This window comes from Cyrtonyx montezumae, unplaced genomic scaffold (genome assembly GCF_038088225.1).
Source record: "Cyrtonyx montezumae isolate F1298 unplaced genomic scaffold, pur_monq_1.0 scaffold_24, whole genome shotgun sequence".
NCBI lineage: Eukaryota > Metazoa > Chordata > Aves > Galliformes > Odontophoridae > Cyrtonyx > Cyrtonyx montezumae.
In genome coordinates this window covers 3764015-3780819 of record NW_027071981.1, presented here as the reverse complement: position 1 = coordinate 3780819, position 16805 = coordinate 3764015, and the positions used below count along the sequence as shown (strand labels likewise).

Below are 16805 nucleotides of genomic sequence, written 5' to 3'. Positions count from 1 at the left end.
CTTGAGTATCTGAAGATTAGAGACTGTTGATAATCCCAGCCGTGTCACACAGATGAAAGCTATTAAGTGGATTTGCAGAGGACATGAGGTATAGGTATACAGAAACTCATTATTTTCCCACTGAGACAAAACTATTCATTAGTATATATGACAGAGAGCACACTCTGGAAAATTGGAAGCGGGTACTGAAAATGAGCAAATCCCAATAGTCCTAACGCATACGTGATGAACTGGTTATTAATATTCAATCCAGCAAGCTCTCTCACTAAGGTTGAGTACCACTCCTGATGGCATTTCTAAGTGTACCTGCCCTAGACGGTACTGATCTGCCGTCTTAGAAAAAGTGACTTTAAAATCCAGCACCTCATTGCAGTCAACACAAACTTCAGAAGGGTGTTGGTTTAAATTCACACACACAACAAACAACAGCAGAGTTCGTTTTAAAATGTTACTTCAGACATTCCCACTGCAGCTGATACATTAATTATGCCACAGTTTCATTAATTTGGTCTTTAAAGGCTCCCTTGCGAAACCTTCCTGCGTGAGCAATTACAGTAAGCAAATGCTCTGGTTTGAAGTGGTTTCATTGCACCTGCTGTCCCCAGGCTGTACTAGTTAATTGTTTTTGTTGATCACATCCTCTTCTTCTCTAGCGATTTGCTTGGCATCGTGAGCACAGCTTACACCACTTACAAAGTGCTGTTGCTTCCTAGAAGCCAGAAGTTGAAGACATACCTCCCCTCTCACCACGAGCTGCAGCCCAACTTAAAACAGCTGGAGTGGAAGTGAGCAGATGCTCAGCTGTGCTGGGAGGTCTGATTACCATTGCAGTGTGGAAGAAAAGCAAACACACAAAAAAACCCATACCTGCACTTTGTCCTAAGTCCTGTGTCTGCATATTTCCCTTTGAGAGGCGAAGCTGTGTGTCTCCTCTGTGCTTCAGCAGCTTTCCAAGAAAAAACAAGGTGGTGGGAGATCCTGTGTGCACTGACCTCCCAGCACCAGGGATTAGGAGCTGCAGTTTCAAGGCCGTGAGTGAGGAATTTGGGCACTGAATACCCTAATTATTCAGCACCTGCTTTCTAGGGTGTGGGTAACAAGCCCAGGCATCCTTTCATGGGCAGGGAGAAGCCTGAGGTGGGAAGTCTCACTGGCCAGCCTACTGACTCCTGGGATGCTGCAGCACTCCAAAAAACATTGTGTAGAGGGATGTCTCCAAGCTCTCCTTCATCCCACAGATAAACAGAAAGGAAGGCAAGTGCTTTGATGCTGCCAGCATTAGATGGAAGTCCTGGTACCTTGGACTGCCCCCTTCCTCAACCATGTTCTAACTTTCCAAGCTGTAAATCACATAGCTTTTTTTTCTACAGTGAAGTAATCACAAGCCCAAATAAAACAAAACATATCTGGCATTTCACTTTGGCACAGAGTTGGGACTGGGAATATCTTCAGTGTCCAACAGCGATTGGAACAGCTCCAGACTGTGACAGAAAGCAAGATTATCTTTGAACCAGAGAACTTGTTGTGGGGAAGTCTCTACAGGGATACAGCATCCTTAGGGATTCTGACACATATCTGGGTTGCCAGCAGACAGACAGACAGAAAGCAAATAACCAAAACCATGGAAAATATTTTTCAAGACAAATGCTGGGCTTACACCAAATGAAAGGCATTTTAAAGGCTGTACCCCATCCCTTTACTCATGGATGGACACGGGATCAAATGTGTCTTCTCTGGAAATAGCTGCATATAGGTACATAAATAATCCCTTCTGCTTCTTGTGGTAGATGTGGTGGCTACTTTAGAAGGAAGATGTCACTTTGGCAGCAGCTGTTGCAAAGACACAAAGGTACTTTGAGCTGAGGTTGCCGGTCCCACTTGTATGCTTTTCCATTCACACATCTCAACACCCAGAGAAAAGGGAAAGGGAGGAGGCTGGGTAAAGATTCCCAGCCTCCTTATCAGGTTAGACTGAAACAGTGGGAATCCTGCCGCAGTGCAGGCTCAGATTTAGCAGGGAAGCTCAGCCTGCTGGCACAGGTCATAAAGACAGCCCAAGTATTTTACTGCTCTTTTAACCAGCCCCCTCCATGGGTTTTCTGCAGCTTTCTCTGATGGAAACTGGCTGCACCAGAACCTCTTATGTAGCACCTCCTTATTATTATTCCAAGCATTATTGAAAATATTACTTCAGGAATGACTTCAGAGGAGGACTGTAGCTTGTAACACAGCTGTCCATTCCAGTGGTCGCAGGCGTGGAATCCTTCCAGCTGGGAGAGCAGCACTTCACTCACGCTACCCTTTGTCTAGAAGAAATTAACTTACTTCAGTGCAGCCATTTCAAAACTATACTGTTGTAAAAGAGCAGAGTTTGGCTCATTATCTAATAGCAAATTCAGTTCCCTCTGTGGGATCCTGACACGTGCAGTCCAGGTGAGCCAGCAGCATTTGTAGGAGCTACTTCGGCGCACTCGCCCTTCCAGCAAAAGCACAGTAAGCAGTGGAGGAAACAAAGGTATAAAAACTCTCTTTCCTTCTTCCCTCACTCCCTCTCTAGCTCAGAGCTCTTGTTGAAAGAGTGGTACAAAGGATTCTCACAGCTATGACAGGAGTGAACAGATGGCCGTTATGTGACCCACAGGGGTGTGCCATGCCTGTGTCCAAGCATGCCCCAAAGTGTTAACTTAGTACAAAGAGAGGATATTTTTATTGATAAACATTATATTGTCTTAGTGTAGATGTCTGACACGTTATGAAATCAAATAACATTTAAAGAAATTCATTCTAAGAAAACGTTTTGATATTCCATAGACAATAGTGCTGTGAATTCTGTTTATAGTATAACACATTAAAAACACAGAAATACAAGTTTCTAATTTCATAGGTTACCAGCAAACAGAGAAAAACACATGCTTTAATTTCTGTTGAATTTGTAACTTACACAGGCAAGTGGAACAGCTATGCATAAAATCCTATTCTACAGCAAGCTGGAAAACAAACATACAGAAGGACTGACCTCATAATACTTGTACAAGTATGACAAAACCATTGTAACTCATTTCAAAAGGTAACAAATATTTTGTCTGTGGCCCCACCTTTTTAACACTTCTTTGCCAACTTAATTAAAAGCTATTTTGAATAGAATATATATGTATAAATATATTTTTTCTGTCTGGCTGCCAATGAACATGATGCTTTATGTGCATTTGTGCTTGGTTCCACCTATGTTTTCTTCCTCATGCTCAGGAAACGCTGTTTGGTCCTGAGTCGAACAGAAGGTGCTTGTTTTAGCTGCTTCTTTTGGTGTGCTTCCTGCAGCCTGACCACACTGTGAAGTGGAAAACTCATCGTGCATGCAATCCAACAAAATCAGAATGGTTTCATGTCAGATGTACAAGCCCGTGTAGGGATGGCATTCCGTGCTCTACGACTACAATCATGGTACAATGACAAGTTTTCCGTAAGAGCCTCAAGCAGCTACTGGCACTTGCATGTCCAACTGCTGGGCTTTGAGATAACCTCACCCCCACAGCCAACCCACACAGTGAAGAGAAGCCACCAGTCCTCCAGCTCTGGTGGCCACACAAACACCAAAGCACTGCCAAACCATACCCGGGGATTCCCGGCATCATGCAACTCTGGTAGACAGCAGCAAAAAAACCAACAAAAACCAACAAAAAAAGGTGGAAACATCTTCCTACCTTGGTTTCAGTATCCAAACATTCAATGTGAGGATGATTTATTCGACCATCTTTTGCAAATACTATCCAAATTAGGGCCCCGGGAATGACTCCCAGCTTTACAAGGACAGGCAATGAAGTGAATCAAGCTATTCCTCAAGGGGAAAAGAAGCAAAATTTGTTCCCTCTCTCAGGCACGCAGGCTCTTACTGGCAAGTTCACCCAAGCACTAATGGAAAAGAAAAAATGCACACTTGTGAAGTGAGGGTAAGTTCAGAGCAAGGGACTTTATTCCTCGTGTTCCTCTTCCCTTCGTCCCAATAAAAGGGTGCTGTGTTTCTCACGGGGAAGAAATGCCTTCATCAGAAGAACAGGAGTTGTAAAGATAAGCAGCATGCACACAAAGCTCCACGTAAATGCAGCCTGGATGGGCCAATGGTTGGACTAGATGTCTTCCAACCTTAATTATTCTACCTACAAACCTCTGAAAAGCTTGCCAGTATCCCATCTAAACTGTAACCAGCTTTCTGTGGTGCCACAGTACTCTCACTGGCACTTGCTCTCCACTTGTGCCGTAGAAATACAGATTCATGTTTTGTGTCCTTTGCTTGTTGTGCATGTAAAGAGCCCTCAAGAGCCAAGTTAACTCCACAAACTCCCTGCTTTGGCTTCTGTCAAGAATTCGCTGTAGTCAGCACTAACTCAAGTTCTGTACTTGCTCGTTTGTCCTAAGCATGGTGTGATTTTGTAATACAACTTTGAAATAAAGAAAGATATGTTACACTCAAGATGTTTTAACTCACTGGTAAAATTACTGAAAGGAATTTATCCTGAAAATCCAGGAGGATCTCCGACTTATCCTCAACAATATATGGAAGCTCACTTTATGCCAATCTTGACAGTTACGTGAATATTTATGAAAGACTTAAGCAATACTCCATGCAATCAGCCTTTATCTTCTGATTGCTCATTTTCTAATCTAAGAAATCCACAAGCCATTAGGAGATACCACCAAAAATGACTCTGCCATTGCTCTGTATTTCCCAGCACTGAGCCCTCCTGCAGTTCAAACACAAGGCAATGGTACATGACGCATTCTTTTACAACTGACATCAGCTGACCTAGCTGAAAGCAAAACAACACAGTGGAAACACAGCTGTATCACATTCGAGTGGTGGGCTCGTTTGACCGGAGGATTTCAACAGGGAGATCTCTGCTTTAGCTTTAGGTGAGGACTGACATTGGATTTGTAATCATTCTACTAATTTTTTACTGATTTTTACTAATTTTGTCAACACAGGGAAATGTGTTATTGAACCAGAGGCTCAACTCCTTCTGGAAGATAAATAAATAAATAAAACACATAAATACTTCAGTGCAGAATTTCCTGATCACTGCAATGCCTCTAATTTTTCATTATTTTTTCTAAACCTATCTTTACATTCAGAATACGCAACTGGAATTTCATACGAGTAGAAATAATTACAGTTGGAAAGGTGATATGCTGTTTGAGCTTTTGACCTGCTGAGTTACAGACGTACGACTGCCGTGCGCCATGAGCAACAGTTTGCTAACACAACGTGGAAGCAACTCAAAACTCACAACCAGCTCTTGTATTTATACAGAGATGTGCATGAGTGTAATTTAGCATCTTAGCAGTTGCCGTGGTAGGGCTCTATTCCCACAGAAATGGCAGACAGTGTCCACAGGGCTTCATTTCAACCATGGTAGACCTACTGGATATAGTATAGACATACAATGGCCACTTGAATAGAAACTGATGTTCATACATTAAAAAAGAGGCCCAAAATCCACCAATAAACATTGTACGAACTGATGATCAATTCTCTTAACAAAAACAGTATACTGTAGTCTGGCTCCACAAAACACACCCAGGTCACATCTATGAGGGCTGCTCTGAAAGTAATGCCTCCTATGTTATGATGTTGCCTCATGACATCAGAGGCAGATGTTGATGGGATGGCAGTAGGGGTTGGACCTTCCCACCAATATCCCATTGTTGCTGTGTGACACATGGCAGCAGAGGGGCACTGTCAGAGCGGTGTCTGACATGGAAGTGCAGATGAAGTGTCAATGAATTCCTCCATGGGGAAAAAAGGGCACCACTGACATTCATCCACCCTTCCTGAATGTTGATGGAGACCAAGCAGTGGATGTGAGCACAGAGAGGGGTGGGTGGTGCGTTTCAGCAGTGGTGACAGTGACAGTGGTGACAGTGACAGCGGTCACCTCCACTGGTGCAGATTTTTATGAGCATGGCATGCAGGCTCTCATTCATCGCCAGTGAAAATGCTCAACTATTAGTGGTGACTGTTGAAAAACAGTTTTGTAGCTGAGAATGTACTCTTTCAATGCTTTTATCATGCTCTCTGTAGCTGTTATAGTTTTATGGGAATAAATAGGAAGCATTACTTCCAGAGTGACCTACATATAACCACCTACTCAGATAATTATGCTTATTGCACGATGAGTGTCATTGCATAACAAATTGAACAGGGCTGTATCCATTTCATTCATTCCTGCAGCAGACAGAGCAAGTACACAGTATATTTACAAGCGAGTAAGGAACGAGGGCACTGAAGATATAAAATATCCTCACACACACACAAACACACACACACACACAATTCCCACTCCTTGCATTTTCTCCCATCAATTACCAGGTCAGAAACTACACACAATTTCTATTAGCCCAGGCACAAATGCTGCATTAAGGAGGGAGGATGTGGATCAGCTTCAAAGGCAGAAGGTTTCATCTTTTGAGAATGGAAGCAATGTCCTGAATCTTTGTAAAAGAAGGAGCAAGACAAAATCCTAAGCAAACTAAGCAGGCTGTTGGGTGTACAGGGGTGTCTACCTTTGAAAAAGACTTCATCACACCTCCCAACATTTATACAGTATCTGCATCTCATCTCTATCAGAAGTCCTCCCATACACAGTGTCTCAGTCCCAGACAGATGTGCCCTCCCAAAATAACTGCGCTCCTTAAACGAAATCCTGTTTTTCTGACATCGATCAGAGCACAATCATACAAACAGCTCTGCCACACTGACTCAGGAAAGGGACAAAAGGAGGTGAGGAAGAGGGTGGATAAGGATCAGCACCTCTTCACCCAGCACAGCTCCTGTCTACCTGGTGGTGCCCTTGATGCAGGATGGGAGGTTCCACTCTGTATCTGTAGATAAAGTGACTACAATTCAAGCCCTCTTCAATTCAAATGATTACAAACTACAGTACTATAGTTTGTTATCTTCTCCCTTGCCATGCCCCAGCTCCATTTCCTTCTCTCATCACCTTACAGTTTAGTTGTTGTTATTTTACAGTTTGCTCAGAAAATTACAAGCAGTAATTACAAGAGTAAAAGCAAAATTACAAGAGGCTGCAGCAGTCAGGAAGGACACGTGCTTTCTGCTATGGCCCAGACTCAGTTCCCGTAGCCACAACGTGGCATCCACACTGAGCCACCCTACAGAAATGTCACCCTTCTTCACAAAGACTGTCCTCAGCAAAGTGAAACGACCGACTTTCCCTACCAAGAGCAATTAATCCTGTTGAGACACAGACTGCACCAGGACCCAAAGTCAGGACACAAAGCACGTTCTTGCAACATGATTTCCAACTTAATTTCAAGTGCTGGCTCGAGGGCAGTCAACAGCACAATTCTGTCCACATATGAATGTCCCGGAGGCAACCACAGTCTCTGTGCCTCCACATGTGGTTGCATCTGTTTTCCTAAACTGCATCAGTAGTAAAACTCTCCTCAGTAGCGACCTTCCAGTGAACAGTTTGAAAAGTCTCTGTAAAATCACCTTCTTTATTGTAAACCAAGGCACGATTGATACAGGCCCTCACAGTTACCTGCTCATTAATCACACACCACTTCACCCAGCTCTTCAAATGGGAACACTTTGCTGCAGCTGCTCCTGATGAGAGCCTTCACTCTGAGTACGTGCTGCTTCTGCTGAGCACTTGATGGTGATGCCAAAGAGCTGGACTTGTTAAATGAACTCCACATTAAAACACTTCAGCGTGTGCTTATCTTTCAGCACACAGACTTCTGCACAAGGTGAAGCAGGGCTCTAGTATTTCAGTGACAAAGAGGTGTACCAGCAGCCCCCTTCTTTCATAACAGCATGAGCTCAACAAAACATCCAGCAATGGGAATTATTTAGCTAGGAAGCCAAGCTGCCTGCCTTATCTAGCAGATGTGCTGATGGGAAACCTCAAAGGCAAAAGTCCCTAACCAGCTACCACCATCCTCATAGGTCTAAGCATGCATCATTACACTCTGTTTCCCTCAACTGGCAAGAAAAAGGTGATGTGAAACTGCTGATATCAAATTCCTACGCCAATTTCTGGCACCATTTAAAACTCCACCTGATGAATGAAGGTTACACTGACAGGATTTCTGTCAGATGCTTTTGGTGTGGAAGTATTAAAACTTGTTCTGCAAGGCTATTAGAAAAAGTGTAATAAAAATTACCTAAAATATGTCACAATAAAGTTGCTTTAACTATATAAATATATCACAAAATCTGGAGCTTTACACAAGCTGTGCTTTTAAGAAGCTTCCCTGAAATTAGACTTTTCTGCCCTAGTTTCTGTCTTGGTTTCAGCTGGGACAGAGTTGATTCTCTTCATAGTGTCTGGTACGGAGCTGTTTTGGTTTTAGGAGAAAAACCTATCTTGATAACACACGGAGGTTTAGTTGTTGCTGAGCAGAGCTGTACAGAGTCGCAGACATTTCAGCTTCTTGTACTGCCCTGCCCGTAAGGGGGCTGGGGGGCCCAGAAGCAGGACAGCCAACCTAAACTGGCCAAAGGGATACTCCATACCATATGGCATCATGTGAAAAATCTATAAAACCAAGAGGAGCTGGCTGGGGGACAGCCACTGCTTAGGGCTTCGGCCATCCCACTGGGGAGCAGGGGAGTGAGAGGCCGTATGGTGTTTAGCTGCCTGCGGGGTTAAACCACAACCATTTCATAGAATCGTTTAGCTTGAAGAAGACCCAGGAGATGGTCAGATCCAACTATCACCAACATTACCAAGTCCAAAGCGAAACCATGTACCTAAGCACCATGTTCACATCTCTTACGTACCTCCCAGGGTGGTGACTCCACCACCTTCCTGAGTATCTTGTTCCAATGCCTCACCACCCTTTTGCATGGTGTCTATTCTAAACCTCACCTGGCACAAGTTGAGCCTGTTTCCTCGTATCCTACCGTTTGTCACCTGAGAAGTGAGCCCTGGCTACAACCTCTTTTCAAGTAGTTGTAAAGAGCAATGAGATCTCCCCTCACTCTCCTTTTCTCCAGACAAAACAATCCCAGTTCTCTTAAATGTTCCCTGTATGTCTTGTTTTCTTGTCCCTTCACCAGGGATATTCAGCTTGGATAACTTGGCCAGGATCTCAGGCTAATTCTGGGTGGTGAACAGTAGATTTTAAAACCAAATTCTATCCGCTGGTGTGCAATGAAAGAAATTGCTATTGCCTTCCCTGATTGCTTCCCTGTGAACAAAGAAGACTTTTCCATAAGGCATGGACTTGCCCACACCTGATATGGATTCTGAAGATTCAATCCAACAAGCTGGAGCAGGTTGGGTGGAAGTAGACGCATCTATGAGATATGCTTCAGATGCGAGGCCATTAAGGGCTTTCTATGAACAAAATATTCACCTAAATCTCCTTGGAGGTGTCTAGCCATTAAGAGGCACTCATTCATCTATTCTGAAAAGAAAATGAAGAGTTCATTTGTCTTTACAAAGACACAGAACGACAGTCCTCTTCAGGACTTACTGCTGTGGATATGTATATTGACCCTGAAAAAAAAAAATCACTGGAGTTTTGTTGTTACTTTCAGTAGAGGTCAGTTTTTACTCAATCTTACTTTAAGGCTTGTGTTACTCTTGGGACACTCATTTCTTCTCTAATTTGAAGAAAAGTGGCTGAAGTGTACACGTTCTCTAAAAACATGGCTTCGAAATGATGTGGTTCAGTTTGTACGTAACGTAACATGGACAGACGTCCCTGTGCTGAGCTCTGTTTTAGCACAACCTATGTTGGGTACCAGCCAAGTGCACTGCCATGAATACACAGCAGTTCTAAGACTTCTAAAGTACATATTTTAACAGCTTTAGATTTCCAGCACTGAAACTTTGAAATGAAAAGTGATACACCTGACACTATTCAAGCTTAATTTAAAGGTATAAGGGCTTTCCAAAACATCTTAAATAAGAAACATTCGTCAGTTAACAAGTGGTTTTCTCAAAAGCTATTCAACAATATCCAGCCTACGCTGAATCTTATAAGTGTTAATAAGGTTATTTGGAAAACATATAAAAATCGCCCATCTGACAGCAGAATAGTAAAAGTTACCCCCAGGTTGCTCCAGCTACATCGAACGTTGCCCTTCTAAAACTAGATTGCTTGTTCTTGATATAAGATATAACAAAAAGCCAGTCACACATCTGAGTGTTAAGAATGAGCATTGGTTTTCACAGGCACAAACATCACAAATCCAAAGCATGCTAGTTCATTTCAATGACGTAGCTGTGGACAGGAAGCTGGAAACAAGGCAGGCAAGCGTAAACACAGAGGGGAAAAACCAAACCAAACCACAGATTACATCAGTGAATATCTCTTCTCATACGCACGCTTCAGATCAGTTTTCCTACAGCAGTAACAATTTACCAAAAAGTGCAGCGTATCAACAAAGAAAAAGATAACACTAATTCAGCTTTGGTAGGGATGGAAGCAGTTTCTGCAGCATGCCTTAAGACCTCTCCATGCATCGTTCTACCTTTGAACCTCCGAGGAAGGAAGGCTACGTCATGCTGAGCAGAGCTGATGCCAGCCAGGATCACATTTAACGCCAGCTGAGATGAAGTTGGGTCAGAGCAAACCAGGGAGAAGGCTCTTTCATCTCCCTTCGAAACATTCGATAAAGTTTGCCTGAAGCCACCAAGAATGGAACCAAAACCACGTGGCTGGTCCCAAGACCAGAGCGGCCTCAAACGTAAAGCTGACCCTTGCTTTCGGAAGAGCAAAAAGTGCATCCGAATGACCTGCTGTGTTCCCAGCCACGCCAGAGCCCAGTGCCCTGAGCCCACAGCACTGCTGCCAGACACCCCACAGACTCCCTGCCCCACAGGGTAGGGCAGTTGGTGCGGTGCTCTGGGCTGCTGCAGCCCTGTGGACATGCTCAGCATGAAGGCAAGGCCTGGCAGCAGCCTCCCCAACACAGCCTACAGCTCAGCTCCATCAAGTAAAGCTATGAACACACCCTATACTTCAGTAGAACTGTCTTGAGTTCTGGATGGATGATAAAAATTGCTTAAGTTTTTGCTTTGGGGACTTTTCCACCAGCTAACAAACTTGACAGGCTCTCCATTTTGGAGACAAAAACATTCAGTTGGTCTTTTCTGTTCCAAACCAGGTCTGCACTGGTTGATTTGGTTGCAAACGGTAAGCACATCTCACTGGAACTATCAACACAGGAAATGCTTAACGCATCAAATATGGCACAGATACCGGCAGTTCTGCATACCTTCTGCTTCTGCTCAGAGCAAACAACTCGCAGAATATTCCTGTGCAATGTGCAAGCTTCAAGAGAAATTTCAGGTTCCACACGCAACGCAAAGCTACGATACGCGACAGTACTGAATGCACACCAGTAGGAAAGGTTCCTAAAAAAATACTCATGCGGTTTTTTGTGCCGTGGGATAGGTAGCTATTTCGTAGAAATAGATCCAACTGGCTCCATTGGAGCAGCAGTATAAATACTCAAAATAGAAGTAATAATAGGCCCGATAGGCCCTGACGTGGAACTTTTGTTTTGTTTTCCCCCAAATCTGTTCCTTCTATCAGCAAGGAAAACACTCTGCTTCCGAACAACTGCATCTTGCTACAAGGAGTAGAGCTGAGTATGCATGGGGTGGATTTTATTGGAATGTGCCACATCGTTGCTAACATGGTTTGGTTTAAGGAAATATTCTAGGCATCCTAGTGGTTATCGTTAATCTCGTTAACAAAGAAGGAAAGAAACGACCACAAAAAAAGCAACAGGAAGGTACAATGGGCTTCCTAACGTGGGCACAGTTATGAGAAGATTGCTCCAACAGCAGGCAGCACAGCTCAACAGGTAGCAAGACAACTGTTTTCCAGAACGAACAATGATAACGCAGGCATGCCATTGGCTCTGTTCTCTGTCCCTGGGCCCACCCTTCTTCTTCCACAAGCATGCTTTATCTGCTGAGGCCGGCAGGTCATGGCTTTTTCCAATGGATTTCCCCAATGGGCACAGTGCAATGGCTGCCAAGGGATCCACACGTTTAGCGTAACCAAGAAAGAAAAGGAGGTGCGGAGCTGATTGGAAGCCACAGGGTATTAATAATTTGATTTACATGATTTTGTCCAAAGTAAGCAAAAACAAACATCCAGAAGTGAAAACAAATCGATAATTGGATTTATCTCTGCGCATAGGACTTTTTCTCCTAGTTTAGTTTGAGGGCTGTTTTTTTTTTTAACCTGCTAAGCTTTAGGAGGGTTCTATGGTTTTGCTTTGTGTTTTCTTTAAAGCTAGGGTTTGCTATGCCTTTATTACCAATATTTGCCATTGCTTGTACCATAGACAAAAACATTCATCTAGCTGGTATTATAGTAACACACTTGTAATAGAACGTATACAAGAAAGGGGGAAAAATGAATCAGAAGTGATCAGTGCTTAAAGTAAATACAACAGCCAGCGCTGGCGAGAATCCACAGTATCAGTACAAACAAATGCAGCTGTGATAGCGTTCCTGATGGGGTTGAATCTGCCTGTGTATTAATACAGAATTATACAAAACCTAGCAAGGATACTGGAACAATGAATAGCTAAATTTTCACAATAACTTAAGATCCGTGAGCGAGTCTGCGTTGTAGATATTACACATTTTAAAAGTGCCATCTCTCTCTCTCCATCTTCTTCCCTCCCAGCGGAGGTACGATGAATCCACACGATCTGTTATTGGAGAAGTTCAACTGTTTAAGAAAAAGACAAATATCTGGCCAGGTCCAGTGTATTCTTTAAAGAGTGGCAAACAATGACTTCAGTAACTATGTCTGTGCAAAATATGCCTCTTTCCTTTTAAAGAAACCAGTGTCTGTAACTCATTTAGAAAAGTTCTGACACGTACTGATGTCCTCAGAACAAATAAGATGTGAACTATAGAATCCCCCCAAAACTACAAGAAATCTGGTGAAGCAAATGAAGTTCTGACCTTCCGTTTCCAGGTGTAGATGACTGAAAAACAGGACATCTCTTCGGTAGCCCTCCTGGGCTGGCAATCAAACTATTGCTTGGGAATACCATAAACCCCCTATTAATAAAACACCAAAATTAGAAGTAAAATGGTAGCAGTGTTTATCCTCTAAATCCATGTTTACCTTCCATTCCTCATCACACCTGTATGGGATTCATTAGTGACGGTGCAGTCACTGTCTGTTGCCTTGACTGTCTTCCTTTAATAAGTAGAAAATCCACTCATATGCTGAGTACCTTGAATTAAATTCCCATTTTACACTGCCCTGTGACTTTCGGATCGTTACAGGAGACCCAGAGTTCAGAAGGAGAAGTTGCAACAGAGGATGTTGATCTCAGGCAATAAAAAAACCACAACCAAAACAAACAGAAAAAAAAACACAAAAAAACACCACAAAATTCCCAGAATTCTCCTCAAAAATCAGCCCCTGTACGGTGTACCCTCTTCTGCATTGTAGCAATAGTCTTATGTCATAAATTAGATTAGTCTTCCATCAAATAACTTAAAAAAGGAATTGTAGCAGACCAGTTTTGCCTGGCTTGACGCCAGTTAGCAGCCAGTTCATCTAGAGACCAGTCACTGTTCAAAAACTGAGCTAAGAAATCACATGAATGTTGAAAAAAAAAATTAATCTTCACATCAATGCAGGATTTTTCCAGGTTGTGGGGGTCGGGGAGAGGGTAAACTGAGATGGGGCCACAGGTCCTATGGACAGGATATACTTCACGACTTGGAGGTGCACCGCATTCAGGAGATGCCAGCCGTGGTTTGTATTGCACAGGTAAGAAGGACGTTCCTCCTGACAGTCTGCAACGTACGTTAGTGATCTCTGCACATCGGCAAGTTCACGAAAGTGAAAACATTGAATTCTGTCATGATGGAGAAACACAGGAAGATGCCGTAGAGGGAAAGGCACACGCACCCTAGCTTCTTATCCAGTTTCCATTTGTTCATGTGGACGCCGAAAACCTACAATAAACACAGAGTGAGCCACCGCAGCAGGATCCGCTTGAATAAAGTGGGAAATCCTTTGTCAGTTATGAGTGTGAAAATGACTGTGCCCATGTCCAATACGATCAACTGGAAGCCATTGTAAGGAAAGTACTGCAACAAGTGAGCTGAAGCCCACTGCTGAAGTAAAGCTGAGCAGCTCCCTCGTGGAGCCACACTGACTTGCACCCCCTTGATTGCTGGCCAAATGGCCTTAAGTTCCTGCAATGAATTTCACTATGGTAATTAAATCAGAAGTGCTCTGAAAGACTATATTCCCTTCTATTAATTTATAACACTTCCAGGGCCTCTCTGCATCTCAGTCTGGAGCTGAACAGGTTAAGGCTGTGCCTTAATTTGCTTAGTTTGCTCCAACACAAACCTCCTGCAGTTCAAGTCTTGTGAGCAGGAGAACTGTGCTAATGTACCACATGGAGTACTCCCTGCCATAAAAGCTGGTCTCAGGAGCTGAAAGATGACACAAGGATATATTAATCCCATTCTCTTTGCTCTTCCTAGCCTACTTTCATGATGGACTTGCACAGAACAGGGAACGGGAGCCACTGGTTTCAATAGAAACACTGGCACATCCCAGCACAATTTGTTCTGGCCCATGTTGTATCTTGGAAGGCTCTAACACAGCAAACTGTGTAGCATTTACTGCATCTCTTCAACAGGAAAACACATCCTTTCATACATCAAGGGATCTGCTTCAAAGTGAGCACGCTAAATAACTGGGGATTACTAGTGGACCTGCTTGAGATTGTTCTTGGGAAAATATATACGTGTGAGAAACATCCTGTGGCAGTGATAGCCTCTGCCAAGAGTCAGATTAAATTCTTGGGAAGTTTACAAAAGGAGTGACCATTTCTATCCCTTAACAACAACCTTTGCAATTGCTGCTGCAGCTAGAGGTGAGGCAAGAACAAGTGAGGGAGATATTTGTAAAATCACTCTATTGGAAATAAAGGATGAAAGACCATATACATACTGTGACAAAAACAGATGCCAGCAAGAGACCAACAGAGTAGATAAGTCCTCTGCTGTTCAACCGAATCTGGAAAAGAAGGAAGTTTACAAACGTCACAATTTCAAGCAACAATACTTCTCTATGCCAGCCCTTCTTGAGCTATTGAATTGCTAAACACCGGCATGCAAGCTGCCAAAGCCAAGTTGGACCATGACATCGTGGGACATTTTGTCTCAGTCAGAGCTGCTCGCCCAGTGAACTGAATATTACTCCCAAATATTACTCCCAGACCCTAAGCAGTCATTTAGCTTCATTCCCCAAGCACAACCGAAGGGAGAATCTGACTTCCAGAGTGGAGGATGGGGTTATCAGTCCTGGCATCTCACTAACCTGAGCTTGCAACGAACCCTGTCCACCCAGGAGCCTCTATGAACATCTGCACTGTGTGTACCATTTGTGGTGGGGGTGGGTTGGACTTGGCATTCTCTTTCAATCTTAATGATTCTACATTCAGTACTCCTGCAAATGGCTCCAGCCACGACGACCATTGGCTCTGAAAAGTACTGCTGTGTTTCTTCAAGACATAAGCTGTAAATGTATGCACAGAGGACCTATTCACGTAGCCATCACAGAATTGCTCAGGTTGGAAAAGACCTTCAAGATCTTCAAGTCCAACCACAACCCAAACTAAGCTAATGTAGTTGGTTCAGAATGTAAAGGCCAATTTTGGCACTATCTGCTTAACTGGGGGTGAAAAACGTCACAGTCCCAACAACCGTGAACTTCAGGTTTTAAGTGGGAGACAGAAGGAAGCCTATCTCTGCAGCTATAGAAGTCTCTAAGGCCACTTCCACTTGCAGCTTCTATTACTAGTCCCAAGTGAACACTGAAGTTTTTCTGAAATAAGAACTGCTCTCAGGGTGTGACATACGCATCACATTTTGTTCCAGGAGATGCTTCTCTTTAACAGCATTTTTCCTTTAACACTATGGAGCCAGGGCAACCTAACATGGGGGCTCTGCACACATCACTGCTGCACGCACACACAGCAGGTCCTCTTCTGCTTCTACTAATATGAACAGTCTGTAAAGGATGACCAACCTGTATTTCCATCTTAGTTATTTGAAAATGCAAGTAAAACACAAAACAAACCCTCAAAGACCTCAAATACACTAACTTCGTATAACACAAAACTAAAGCCAGATCCCCACTGCCCTTGATGAGCAGCAACTGTTCAGGAAAGGCAGATGCTAGTTCACAATAAATTCCCATCTAGATTTCTGTCAGGAATTTAGCATGACCATGGCCAACGTCTGTAAGAACTATCAGTATGAAATATACCTCAGCAACAGCATGAGCACCAGTTGCCCCTTGTTGTGGTACTGCTCTGAAGGACTCAAGTTTCACTCGAGGTGAACATTTTTCAGCTCTGGTTTTAGTTATCCAGCAATGTTCCTGGCCTGGTATCAAGTCCAGCTCCCACTGTCAGCCCAAACTATTAGCTATTAATTAACCTAGATGACAACAGCTTTCCTTTATGAGGCTCGGTTGGTTCCACAGAAATAAAGGAGGAACGAAAGGATGTTTTCTAATGCACTTCTTACTTTCTTCACTGTAAAAATCAGTCTATTTATTAGGGTCAGAGCCTTTGTTCAGATTACCTCACTCTGTCACTGGACAGAAGGATTAAAATCCTTCCATGCACATAGTAAAGGGTGGTTTCCTTGGGGGAAAAAATGCTAGCTGAGGAACGCACTTTGTCCGGAAGCTCATTTGGCTGAACTAGATACACATCACAGCTGTACTTTGTAGAAGAAAAAATGAAACCCTTTGAGTGC

General features: G+C 43.4%; 1 protein-coding gene across 2 annotated transcripts in view; it reads right to left on the bottom strand.

Annotated features, from left to right (window-relative positions):
- Positions 1–11814: 11814 nt before the first annotated feature.
- The window catches only part of SLC24A3 (solute carrier family 24 member 3), a 124339-nt gene continuing 119348 nt past the window's right edge, over positions 11815–16805 (bottom strand). For both annotated transcript variants that reach the window (XM_065739496.1, XM_065739497.1), the window contains exons 16-17: positions 14989–15054; positions 11815–13976 (exon numbers count right to left, since the gene is read on the bottom strand). In XM_065739496.1, coding sequence (XP_065595568.1) covers positions 13827–13976; positions 14989–15054 — 216 coding nt within the window. In that variant the 3' untranslated portion in view covers positions 11815–13826. The remainder of the gene's footprint in view (positions 13977–14988; positions 15055–16805) is intronic.